This window comes from Argentina silus (assembly GCF_951799395.1).
Source record: "Argentina silus genome assembly, chromosome: 15".
NCBI lineage: Eukaryota > Metazoa > Chordata > Actinopteri > Argentiniformes > Argentinidae > Argentina > Argentina silus.
The window spans coordinates 4,971,064-4,984,283 of record NC_139669.1 but is presented as its reverse complement, the minus strand read 5'-3'; the positions used below and the strand labels follow the sequence as shown (position 1 = coordinate 4,984,283).

The 13,220-nt window shown below is 41.8% G+C and overlaps 2 protein-coding genes across 2 annotated transcripts; one reads left to right on the top strand and one right to left on the bottom strand.

Moving 5' to 3' along the window:
• The first annotated feature begins 45 nt into the window (after positions 1 to 45).
• On the top strand, positions 46 to 4,851 carry nkrf (NFKB repressing factor). Its single transcript, XM_083686195.1, has 3 exons — positions 46 to 367; positions 1,487 to 1,608; positions 2,001 to 4,851. Exons 2-3 carry the CDS (start codon positions 1,503 to 1,505, stop codon positions 4,262 to 4,264), a joined length of 2,370 nt encoding a protein of 789 aa, XP_083542321.1. The 5' UTR covers positions 46 to 367; positions 1,487 to 1,502; the 3' UTR covers positions 4,265 to 4,851.
• Positions 4,852 to 5,506: 655 nt separating this feature from the next.
• LOC310815857 (ubiquitin-conjugating enzyme E2 A) lies at positions 5,507 to 9,304 on the bottom strand. Its single transcript, XM_083685800.1, has 6 exons — positions 9,124 to 9,304; positions 8,665 to 8,745; positions 8,371 to 8,396; positions 6,916 to 7,005; positions 6,709 to 6,797; positions 5,507 to 6,521 (listed from the first exon to the last, which is right to left on the bottom strand). Exons 1-6 carry the CDS (start codon positions 9,165 to 9,167, stop codon positions 6,393 to 6,395), a joined length of 459 nt encoding a protein of 152 aa, XP_083541926.1. The 5' UTR covers positions 9,168 to 9,304; the 3' UTR covers positions 5,507 to 6,392.
• Between the last annotated feature and the right edge of the window lie 3,916 nt (positions 9,305 to 13,220).

Here is a 13,220-nt window from a genome sequence, read left to right as displayed (position 1 = left end):
AAATTGACGCAATAGTTTACAGTCGATGGTCGGAAAATGGAGGGATGTGTGTGAGGTTGCGATGCCATTCGACACTGTATGAACAGTTAATAAATTGCCATCGATTCTAATCCGCCTCACAAATAGATTCGGGTCATACGTGTTGAGGTAAAACAGAATCAAGTCACTTAGCTAGCTAGTTGAAAGGAGCCATGATGTGGCATATCCCCTGTTGCCCCGGACAGCGGATGTAGCCATGATCAGAGAGAAGGACTAACGCAGCTAGCAAGCGTGTCAACGACGGGGCATCCAGCCAGTGGCCAACTAGCTAGCTAGCCTGAAGACTGACATCAAGGGCGCAGGGACAGACGTCGGAGCTACACTAGAGGTATGAAAGTGTCTCATAGCGAAATACGTGCAGATGAAACCAATGTCTTAACAGTATTCCTTTGATGTTAACACTATTTATTTATATATATTCGCAATCGTAGGCTACACTGCAGTGCAAGAAGAGGATGCATCTTTTTCGATGAACAACTTAGCCACGCAAGCTAGCGTTAACCATTTCAGCTTGTTTACTAGCTGCGTCACTGGGTGTCTAGGTTGCTAGTTTGCAAAGACCATCTAATTTGATCAGTACTAGATAGAATCTTTTATCTGCAAATAATGTACACTGTAAAGGGCTCAATCGTGTTTTTATCGTGACGCAAGTAGCTACCATGATTATAATCTGTAGCCAACACAACAATGAATTGTGCGAAATGTGCTATGCTAACTAGCTTTGCCAGCTAATGTTAGCATTGTGCTTGCTTGGCATGTTGTATAGTCGATCTTGCATTTATAATCCGAAAGCTAATGATGTACATATTATAGCCACCATTGTTAAATAGGATGATTAGAGAATCACATGTATAATGTGTAGTCTCTGAAATTGCTGCATTAGTGTAAAGCCAGGCAGATGGCTACTGTATCTAGCTAAACCCACAATTCTTTGCGACATGGTGGCCATGCTGCAGAGCCAGCCTGTGATCAGAACCCACGGACCGAGGCGCAGTTAGACTCCGTCTAAAGCAGCGGTTCCCAAACTTGGAGGGTCCCCAGAGAAAATCTAACTAACCTGTAGGATTTTATAAATAAGACAAACAGTTGCATTTCGTATGAAGACGAACATTGTCTGTGTATTAGACCTGTAGCCTATTTTGCAGTGTTTTAGGGTTCATATACAACCAATTAGAGCATATTTTAGACGATTAGAATATACTTGGACGTCATTGTTGTGTTGGCATAGTCCGCAATGAAGTTGTTCGGGTCACAGGAAATGATTGATGTTCAAAAATGTTTGGGAACCCCTGCTCTAAGGTCCCTGAACTTGTAGTTGCATTTCCACTCAAGACCACTACATAATGCATCAATGTTTTATCTGTGTCTGTTGTGACTTGACAAGTGAGTGAAACCCAATTTTCTGTATCAACTAGATAGATCTGACACACTTTTGTTTTCTTTGAAGGTATGGCCCTGATCTGATGTGGAACGCGCAGGAGATGGACGAAGGGATTGATATTGGCGAAATGCCCTCTTTTGAGCTGGTTCCAAGTGAAGCAAAAAAGCGACCCAATTCATCAGATGGCAGTAAGTAAAATTTGGTTCTTTGTTTGTTCTTATTTTTTTTTTTTTTTTTGCAGCTATAGGCCTAAACTGCCTAAACAATTGGATGTGTTTTTCACTTCATTAAAACATACATTTATACAATTATGAAGATGACACTTCGCATAAGATGTGTAGACGCATAAGATGAAGTACTGTTCATTAAGTCGAAGTGACACAGATATACTTGCAAGTAAGACTTTCTAGAAGTCACAGAGCTAGAGAAAGGGAAGAAAATAATTGTATGATTGTTTTATTATTAATGTTATATTTTCGTGGTGCAACAGTTGTGAACAAGTGGGATATGTTGGGAAGTGGAGGAAAGGGTTCTTGTAAAGTAAGCTAATTATTCTCTCTCTCTGTCCTGTTTATCTTAGGAGAAGAGCCCATGAGGAAAATGCCTGTATCAAAATTTGGTTCCAGACCGCGTTTTGAGCCCGTGCAATTTGTTAGCGGCGGAAGCAGCGGCGGCGGGTCTGGCAACGATGAGAAGGAGAATGACAAAGAGCGCCGGAGGGGAGAGATGAACAGCGTGAGGCAGCGGGACTCTGACCGCCCCTCTTATGGTAGCAGCCGAGGTCAGGGCTCCTCTGCCTCAAGACCTGCGTTCGACAGGGTTATGCCGTACGGTTCAGACTCTTGGACTGACCACAGAGAGAGAGAAAGAGAGAGAGACAGAGACATACCCCCAAGTAGCTCCAGTGGTGTAGGCTATGGGAGCAGGGGTTCCACCTCAAATTACATGGCAAAAATGCAACAGGACTATTCGGCCAGATTTGAGGCCCACAGCTCTCGGCAGCCGGAGGATTCTTACTCTCAAGGCTTCAGGTTCGGTGGATATGGAGGGGGCAGCCGGTCAGGGGGCTGGGATTCTGGACGCCAGGGCATAGGCTTCGGTCATCAGGACAGACCCTCATCCAGCAGAGTATTCAGCAGGATGTATAGCAGCCCAGGGAGGAGCAGCCCCACCCCCTCCTCCGTCTCTGGGTCTTCTTCACAGCCCGTCCCTATAGCTCAAGCCACAATGGCGGAGAAGCAGAGGTTGATCACTGCAGTGGCAGCCTCAATGGCAGTCACTTTTAGAGACCCTGCATTCATGAGCGGACCCGACACTCCTAACTATAATTTCATGCTGAGCCGCAGCATTCAGGCATGCAAGACCAATCCGGAGTACATCTATGTCAACCTGAAGGATATCCCTCCAGCAGACTTACCCAAAAACAGGAAAGTTCCGACCGACGGCTATGCGTGTGAGCTGAGATGCCAGTGTGTATACCTTGCTACTGGGTACTCTGGCAGCAAAAATGGGGCCAGGGACCGCGCTTCTGAGCAGGCTGTTAAGCTCTTCTTGAAACCGGTAGAGGTCCGTGTAGTGCAACGCAGATACAGACACTCCATGGTCAATGATATTGTGGTGTGCCAGATGCACTGCCCTACCCCGGCCTTCCTACCTGCGTTACGCAACCCTGAAGATAAGCCTACACCTAGCTCCAAGGGGCAATACGAGCCTGACAAACGCAAGCACTGGACAGAGTTTGTCATAGTTGACAACGCCCATGATGCCATCTGCATTCTCAACAACTCTGCTGCCTTCAATCGCATGAAGATTGACTACAAGTTTGATGTGGTCCCCAACAGCAGCGCATGGCAGTGTAGTGTCTATCTGCAGGATGAGCTGGTGGCACAGGCCAGGGGCAGTAAGAAGACCTCTAAGCATACAGCAGCTGAAGAAGCTCTTAGGAAACTGCGCATGAACCAGGCATCTAGGCAGGAGCAGCAGCAGCAACAACAACAGCACCGAGGAAACCACCACTCAGACCCAGCACCGAGTGGACGCTTTGGTGGTGGTGGTCACCATGGCGGCCGGAAGAAGCATTTGAGCGAGTTGGTTATCTTGGAGAACTCTGACAACGCCATCTGCATCATTAACGACACTGCACAGTTTAACAAGGTGGCTGCTGATTATAAGTTCACTGTGCTACCAGACCACCGCTGGAGGTGTGAAGTCTATCTGGAGGATCAATACGTAGCGGCAGGCATTGGACCCAAGAAAACGGTGAAGCATATTGCAGCAGAACAGGCCCTGTCCACACTCAGACGGACACAGGCTGTGGTGAAATCAAACCTCAGAAAGGAGGGTAATGCAGATGCCATCTCCCGCCATCAGATCCTTGCCCACTCTGGTGAAGAGGCCAGTAGGCAGGAGATAAAGGAGGATAATATTGGGAACCAGCTGCTCCGGAAGATGGGCTGGAAGGGCGGCGGTTTAGGTCGGGAAGGGGAGGGCATCTCAGAACCCATTAAGGTCAAAGAGCAGTTCTCCAGAGAGGGATTGGGTATGGCTATGAACAGACCTGGGAACCAGCTTAGCAAACAGGACATCGAGGACATCATCCGTAACTATGCCGGCTCGGACCGCCAGGATGACCTGCGCTTCTCCACCGAGCTCAACAACGACGAACGCAAGCAGATACACCAGATATCACAGAAGTACGGCCTTCGAAGTAAGTCATACGGAGCAGGCAGGCAACGCTTCCTCATTGTCAGCCGCAAGGTGCACAAAGACCAGCTCATTGGCCAGCTCCTGCAGGAAGGACAGGTTGGACGATACGAGTTAGTGAAACCTCAGGCCTCACACTGACTGGACGTGGCGTAGTCGCCAAAAAACTTTCCAAGCCTGCTACCACGGAACATATTACACACTTGATGTAGAAAGTTTGGTAGGCAAAGTTCTATTGTTCGGTGAAATGTATCAATCATGTAGGCTTGTCTTTTCGGGGAAAATTTCAGTGGTCCCTGTATTCCTTTTCCTGGAAGAATATTTCAAGCATATTTTGCTTCAGCAGGGACTTTTGAATACAAGTACATATTTTTGGTGTCATTGTTTTAAGCCTGTCATTCCACAATTTTGTTGTCTTCTGTCAGTTTCACATTTGCACAATACGCTGAACTTAAAATGCTTTGTGCCGTCACGTCCACAGGCTTCTTCATTTAGAAAGTTAATAAAAATGTCAGTATTTTGACAAAAAGATTTTACCAGCGGAATGTTTGAAATCTTTCAATGATTCTTTTCTTGTGTGATGAACATTGTTGTTAGTTTACTTTGGGGAAAGTGATGAGGGATGAAGAGGATCTGTCATGTTGTATGGATTGATACATCTATTCCACAATACTTGCAGTGTTGCTTTTATCCCTTGGATAAGTGGAGATCATTTAAAAAAAATCAAAGCTTCCTCCATAAGTGGGAATTTGATATCCTTGACATGGTTAATGCGCAAGCTGTGATCTCTGTGATATGTCAGATATATTAGTCTACGTGGATACCGTTAACTTGTCTGCTTGTTTTCACAGCTGTAATACCTATGAACAATAAATTAAATCTGATTATCGTCGACTGACTGGACTTGAATTTGTGACTGAGTTGACTTGAATGCTTGTACTATATTCAAGGCAAGGCATGCATCATAAAATGTCAGTGGTTATAGTTGAAGTGCTCAACTTTAGCCAGGGGTGGAATAAAATCTGGAAAAAAATGGTAAAGACTGCAACTGATAATGCTCCCACTCTGATTTTATAGACAAACTAAATGTGTTGATCCACTGGGATCTTTGTCAGGTCAACTCAAACAATGAAACCTCACCTTTGAGCCTCAGCAGTTTGTTGGAGCAGGTGTGGGGTCATTGTTTGAGTTGACCTTACAAAGACCCCAGTGGGACTGAAACAACTATTTGTCTAATAAATCAGTGAGAACAATGCAACACGAGTTGCAGACATTCCCTTTTTCCTTAACATACAAAGCACCCGGGACAATAAGATGTATCATATGCATATCACCCGTACTTAACTGTATATACATTGCAAGGCTCACACCCATTCTCTCTTAAGAAGACAGGATGTATATTTCTTTTATTTACAAGAAATAAGAAAATGTACAGTTTGTTACATGGGTTACTAATGCAAATTGTACACTCTGAAAATGTATGTGCCTTAGAAAATGTTACTGTAGAGGATACTACATTAGAAAATGCAAACACAGCATCATGCCCGGTATAAAATAAATGTACTATAAATGGAACTCAAATAATAGGGCACAGAGATCTTACTTTACACACACAGCCCCTGCACCAACAATGTACATTCTAAGTTCTGTGTATGAAGTAAAAAGCTCGTCAAGAGATTCACAGAACACTCAGTTTTCCGGGTCAACAATCTGGTCTTCCTTACATTGTTTTTTTTTTTACACTGTAACATTACAGGGCAAATACGAGAGGCCACAAACAAAACCCTGAAAACACAAGAAAACACTCATGAGCGTGTTCATTTGAGAAAACACAGCATTATGATCACACTGCAAGCACCTCTACTTAAATGTTAATCTTCAACATCCAACCAACCCATACTGTGTGGGAAAGAACTTAAAATCACTACAATGACAAGATACAAAAGTCATTCTTGATAAAAAAAGAACATACTTTTGTGGCAGGTTTAAAATGGGGGGGAAAAGACATTGCAAGTAACCCAGATATAACACAGTACATTTACTTTGATGAAGATGTGCTTTTGTCCAGGAGGAGCATTCTGCATGAAGGGAAACCACAACACAACAGCATACAAACCTAGTAACAGCTATGGAACAGACAAATATACTTAGGAGAAGGATGATGAAAACATGATGTGTATTTCATTTCATTTCTTTGTGAGATGTTTTTCTTGTTTTGTGTTTTCTTGACTTGAGGCTGGATATTGGTCATTTGTGAACGGTCAAGGGGTCAACAATCACGCCAACTCTGTTCCACAATGGCAGAAACCCTCTTCTCATACTCCCGCTTGTTCTCCTGGTACAGCTGAGCTGCCTGGCTGTTAGCTGGACTGTTTGGATTTGGCTCATCCAGTAGAGACTATAACAATAACAGAAATGTTATTAAGAATAGCTTTTTGGTATCATTTCACTTTTAGTTTGAAAAGTGAGAATATTATAATATTCCATTATGTGATGGCAAATTAAAGTACATCAGATTACCATTATGATGAAATACTTATTCAAAGATTAGCTAATCTGTATTTAGCCATGTATGTTGAAAATACCTGTATCGAAGTTAAGATTGAAGACACATCATAAGTTGGACTCCAGCGGTTCTGAAGAATGTCCAAGCATATACTACCATCTGCATAAACTACACAAGACAAAGATCACACATTTACACCCCTATTATACTGTAACACTTGTTGAAAAACATGAAACGCCATTTCTCATATTTGGGGAAAAGATGACACAATGTGAAGGTAATTTACCATTTGGATGAAACATTTTGCTGACAAAGCGCACTGTTGGAGGCTTATTAGGATACTCTTCTGTGAATTCTATTGTGAGTTTGAAAGTTCCTGAAAACACAAAAGTTTTAGTGCAAACATAGAAAGCACAGGGGAAGTGTAAGATGACCTTCTTGGACCGGTAGAAAGTGTTATTATTATTGCTGGTAGCATACGGTGTACAAGCTTACACTGGTATAATTCCCGCCACATAGTCCATACCGTTATTTTGCCATAACATCATTACCGCCAAACAAATAAACTGGCATATGCAACGCAAGTGGTGTGATCAGTCACACTGTGGAAGATGTTGAGCCTGCTAGGGCAGCCAGAGAGATGCAAAAAACGGTACTGAAGCTAAGTAAACAAGCGCATGCACTGACGGCGCATCTCGAGCTATGATGGTGGGATCAAATTACACTTACATGAGGGGAGGGGAAGAGTAGTGGAAACAAACGCACCAAAAAAACCCCACCAGTGCTTGGGCTCAAAAAAAGGTGTGGGGTGGGACCTGGTCTGGTCTTTGTTGCTGGCACAAAGGTTCCACCTTTTTTTTTTTTTTTTTTTAAAGGTATTACCCGGGCAGCAAGTATTTTGGCCCAACTCTAACAGTTACGAACAGAGAGCATTACTGGCTAGTCTTATACGCATGATAACATGACATTAAGAAAATTACACCTGATACAGTGCACTGCATAAGTAATGGGACATACTCCAAATAATGGGACATACTCCAAAAGTTTAGATTTGAAATCAAACAACTATGAGGTTTAAGTATAGATTGTCAGCTTTTATTTGAGGGTATTTGTGTAAATATTGGTTTCACCATTTAGAAATGACAACACTGAAATAGGGGGACTATGGATAAAAAGTGTTGTCATTTCTAAATGGTGAAACCAATATGTACACAAATGCCTTACTCAAATAAAAGATGATAATTTCTTCTTTCACCTCATAGCAATTGTTTGATTTTAAACCCAAACATTTAGAGTATAGAGCCAAAAGAAGGAAAAATTCTTCACTGTCTTAATACTTATGCAGGGCACTGTTTTTGTAGGCCCAAAACCTCCCCCATGAGTTACCCCATTGAAAGTCTACATTTTCCTTTACTGGCAGGGAGTAATGTCAGCTCAACCATGAAACAAATTAAAGGTTGGCCTGCTCATTCAGACGCTGGATTGATGTAATTTTCTGACAAGACACAGCACCCTCTAGTCTTGAAATATGTTGCTGTAAACCTACATACAACGACAGTTGTTGATAAGAAAAAAATACAAATGAAAAAAAAAAAAAAAAAAGTTTAGGCATGGTTAGTCAAAGGCTCAACATTTTACAATAAGGCAGAAAAAGCTGCATTAAGACCTTTCCATTAACGTATAACATTGCATAACATGTAGGCAGCACACACAGCTCAGCTGAATATTTTTGAATACTTACCATCTTCGAAAGGTGTTCCCTCTGGTCTAAAGGATGGAGAGAAAATAGTTTGTCAACCGTAGACAATATTATCAGTCACCCTGTCTTAATGTGAGACATCTGAACCACCACATTTCTAATTCATTCTAATTGAACTATCACACTTGTAGTTGCACAAACGTGTTTCTGAGGCTTGGGACGTTCAGGCCGGGGTGATTTACGCAGGTAATTGGTAGGTAGCAATACATAATCTGTGACACAAGGGACACTAACTTTGTGCTCTCCAGGTAGATTTCTTTTGGATCAGTCACTTACCCAAAAATGACAGCATTCCACACCATGATATTATTTTCTGATGGGGCTCCACTGACTCCGGCTGGAGGGTCCTCTTGAAGTCTGCAAAAAAATACATAGCTTGTTAAATACAAAGGCTACCTGTAAAGAACAGCTCGCTAAAGTTGGCTAACTAGCTACACAGCTACGTTGCCCAAGTTTCAATGAGACAGGATGTGAAACTTGGTAGGACAGCACCATGAATTCTGGATTCGCTTTTGTAATGGCAAACATTTTCCAAGCTTTGACTTTTGAGATAAGACAGCAATAACAGGTATACATAGGATTTTCATGTGTAAAACGTCTCTAGGTAGCCACTTAACTAAGTTGGGAGTGTATTTCCTATCGAGAATAGTTGACATTACGTATAAACAGAAACAACCGGTGCGACTACTAGCTTAGCCAGCTAGCTAGTCGAGGTCTGTTTTCACTATCGCTTACCGTTTAAAATCTCTCATTAAACGACGTCTTGCTGGGGTTGACATTCTGTTCAAACGGAACTTGAAAATGTAAACATATGGTTACAATGTCTATGTTTGAAAATTGATCAATTATTACACTGTAAATACTCTATTTCCCACGAACGTATCAGTTTCGCTGGCTGGCTAGCTAGCCAAATATTTTTCGCCTGTTCCTCTCCGCTAGGATGTCAGAGGGCTAGGACGCTACCACCACTTTAGAAAAAAGGGGCGTGAAAAACGACAGGAAGGAAATGGCCACAGATCATTGAAATTCTTGTAAATTTAGAATGATAATACACAGATTAAATATATGTTTCCTTAAATATTCACCAATAACCTATCTTTTTCCCAATATGTAATTGAAGTTCACATATACCAATGGTCAACAATGGTTGAGTGAACCCTCTGTCTCCCTCAACTTTGGGTCAGTCCTGTAAAAATTACGTCATATGTTTAGCATCCATATTTGGGTGTACAAGGCATATATTTTTACAAACACTGTAAATCAGCATGTCTATGAATTGCCGGCTACTTAGGCCTAATTAAGATGTAATGTCGATCACATGATGTTCAACTTCACAACATCAATTTGAAATGGGTTGTGAGCAGACCAATATTCTGTGTGACCATATGAAGGCAGTTATATGTTTGGATTAGAATTGAGTATGGTGTCCTGGGGGTCAACTACCCCAACTAACCAAAACCTGCCTGAAAGACCATTTGAAATGCAGTTCGTTTTCAGATTCACGCTGTTGACAATTGCATGGTTAAGGATATGCATCCACAATAAGATTATTGACCAAAAACTACGTTTTAAGTGAAAGGTTATGGCAAGACACAGGAAACTGAAAATGAGCACCACCACCCTTCTATAGTGCTGTATGTTGGTCTACTGTACTTCAAGCAACATGTACTCACAACTGAGCAGGTTGCTTAGGATTCAACGCTTCTCTCAAACAGCCTAATTCATACATTTATTCATAATACTCTTCAGAGTGATCATACAAACCCATAGAGGTCAGGCTGCATACAGAACAATATGCAGGTTAGCTCATGGAGTGGGGTAGATAGTTAAACGAGCGTCACACTGCCCTACCTGTAATTAGCTAAGCAAGATTCACTGTCTTCGCATCATCATGCATGAGATAAACACTGTACCTAATTGAACACTAGGGGGTGATGAATTCCCGTGAATGGCGAGCATTAGGTTTAAAAAACAATGGCCATTTGTTCAATTCAGACCATATTACAAGGAGTGTTTTTAGTTAAGCTGTAGTCACCGATCAGTGACACAATGAGACAAAATGATGGGAACATCATGAACACCTGAAGGGTAGCACTTACTAGCACAAAAGCACCTCATTTAACTATATAATGAATACACTGTATTAGTCGTCTAGCTATATGTCTCTGTATATTGCACGTTAGTGCATCCGCTCCCATATGGTCTAGCGGTTAGGATTCCTGGTTTTCACCCAGGCGGCCCGGGTTCGACTCCCGGTATGGGAATGAGTTCTTTTGATTCCATCAGTGTGAACAGTTCATAGTGCGCTACATTATGCGGCAGCAACTTGATTATTATAGACTATAATTCTAAAACGGACTAAAAAAAGCATAAATGAAGTGTGGTCAATGTGAGGATAGCCTATGCAATCAATTTCCGTGTCGTACATTATCTAGCAGACTAAATTAATTAAGTGATATTGTAATTACATTTCTGTTTAACTGTTCATCACACATGATACGCACACTTTCATTTCCAACATAAAGTCCCTTCCCGAAATAGGCACTATTACCGAAACTGCGCTCCCTATAGACGACGTGGGCGTGGTAGAAACTGTTACTGTTGATATAATAAGGGACAGTGCGTATTTATCTGTTACAATGTAGCAACGTGGGCATTGGCAACATATCCAAACATTTGATATGCGCTCAAGTGACAGAGCAGTTGACCATATTTTCCCCAAATTGACAGGACATTTCCTGGATCTATTGTGGTAGATGTCACTGTAATCTCCTGGATACCAGAAAATAAAAACCGAACCGCACATAATTTTCTTAGTTATATTGGTCAAAAGGTATGTAGACACATTTCGCCCAATGCGTTTCAATGCATCTAATCAGTAGTTAAACTTGTTCACATAATTCAAAATAAATGTTATGTTTTATCAACAGCTCGCATTATATTGTGAATCCCTAGTGCTGGCCAATCATTTACTAGGGAAAATGTGACTGCTAGGAATTCCCCACGCATCGGCTTTCGGTAAGAAAAAAAACAGTGTAACAACCCATGTCAGGCACGCGAAAGTATAGTGAAACTAGCGTTGGCCAGACATGGTGTCCATTTAATCATCTCATATTCGAAGATTGAAGGATTATGTTTTTGGATAATATCAATATGCTGTTAAGTGGTTCTTGAAGACATTACCAGATGATTTAGTTTGAGACACAATATTGCTTTTTTTTGTATGTATGGCACTTTATGACAATTGAAGGGACTCAAGGTAAGTCTACAATATTCAGTTGGTGATTGGTGTATGTTTTTTTGGCAACAGTTTTAATACGATTCCAAACAGACTATTTCCTACAGTGTATGGACTACTGCTCCCCGTCAATTAGCTTTAAGGAGCGTCTTTAATTTCCAAGACGAATATTAGATGTGATACTATTACAAAGAAGCTTACTATGTAAAAGTTAACATTTAATAGAATATTATCTATTCACCATATATGAATATACATAGACTATTTTAATTACTCCAACGTAAGAGTTTTTGTTTCGTCCTGCTACTGACCCCGTATGACTTAACTTTTGATGCGAACAGCCTCCAGGATATATGACCTACTGCTCTGCTTTGCAGTCCTTGTCCTGAGTAGCCGTGTCATTGTGCCTCTACCATGGATGGCATGTGATAGGATGCTGTGTGTTTAATGTGTGAGTTCGTCTGTTGTAGCCGGCAGACAGAGCTGGACTGTCTTAAGGATCCAGTGCCCATTCGTGCTTCATGTGAGTGTGAGTGAGAGGGATCACTTGTGGACCTGAATGCGATGAGTTGTTTTCTTTCGTTCAATTGCACCCTTTGTTGAAGTATTAAGCATATCATCGGGATATCAAGCAGCAGAATGTGAGATTTTGCGTACCTGGTATGGTATGCTGACTCATTGAAGTAACTATGGGAGAATACTATGGCATACATTGCCTTGCTTTTATTACTGTGTAATTATTGTTGTACTTACAGCCTAATAACAAGTAGGCTATTGTTATTACTCACTGCCACCCCATTCATACATAGTACAAAGGGTGATGGTTAGGGTCAAGGTTAGGGCTATTGCGGTTGTACAATGTAGCCAATATACTTATTGGCCTACAATGTACTTACAATAGTAATAACAGTAATATGAGCTGTGTTGTGTAAAGTGCTACTCCATAATCCTGCAATTTGGTTCAAGAGCTTTAGTCCCTCTGTTGGAAAGCCACATGTGTGCCTGTTATGATGGAGGAGTTTCACAGACTGAACCATATGTCTGTTATTCTATCAACATGTTGCACAGCTACGGTTAAAATTGACTAGACTATCTTCACCCTAAAGATTTGTTGAAATGACATACAGAACCAATGTTCCCACTCATACATTGCACTGGTTTTATGACAGTGTAATTATTTTTGTACTTATATTTTGGCTTACATCTCCATTAGAACTCTGTTTTCACAAATAACTTGATCTACTCAACCCATCTGTGGCCAATCTAAATGTTTGCCAGATGTTTACATTTTTGTCTTAAGATGCTGGCCTTGTGGGACATGCAAGCTCTAACGTCTCATTGGCCTGCTGTGGCTTGCTGTCGTCCACAGAAAGGGAGGGGCGAGGCAGGGGAATACTCATTCGGGGGGTGGTGGGCTTTTTGTGCTGCTCAGCCCACATCAGCGACAGAGATCAGCTGGTCCCACTGACCCTTCCCCGCTCCCACCCCCACCCCTATCATCCCTACACAGCCATCCCATCCCAGAGGCAAACAGTTAATTGGAAATTTCTGTCTTCTGAAACCAATTATCCTCAATAAGAGCTTCTAAATATAC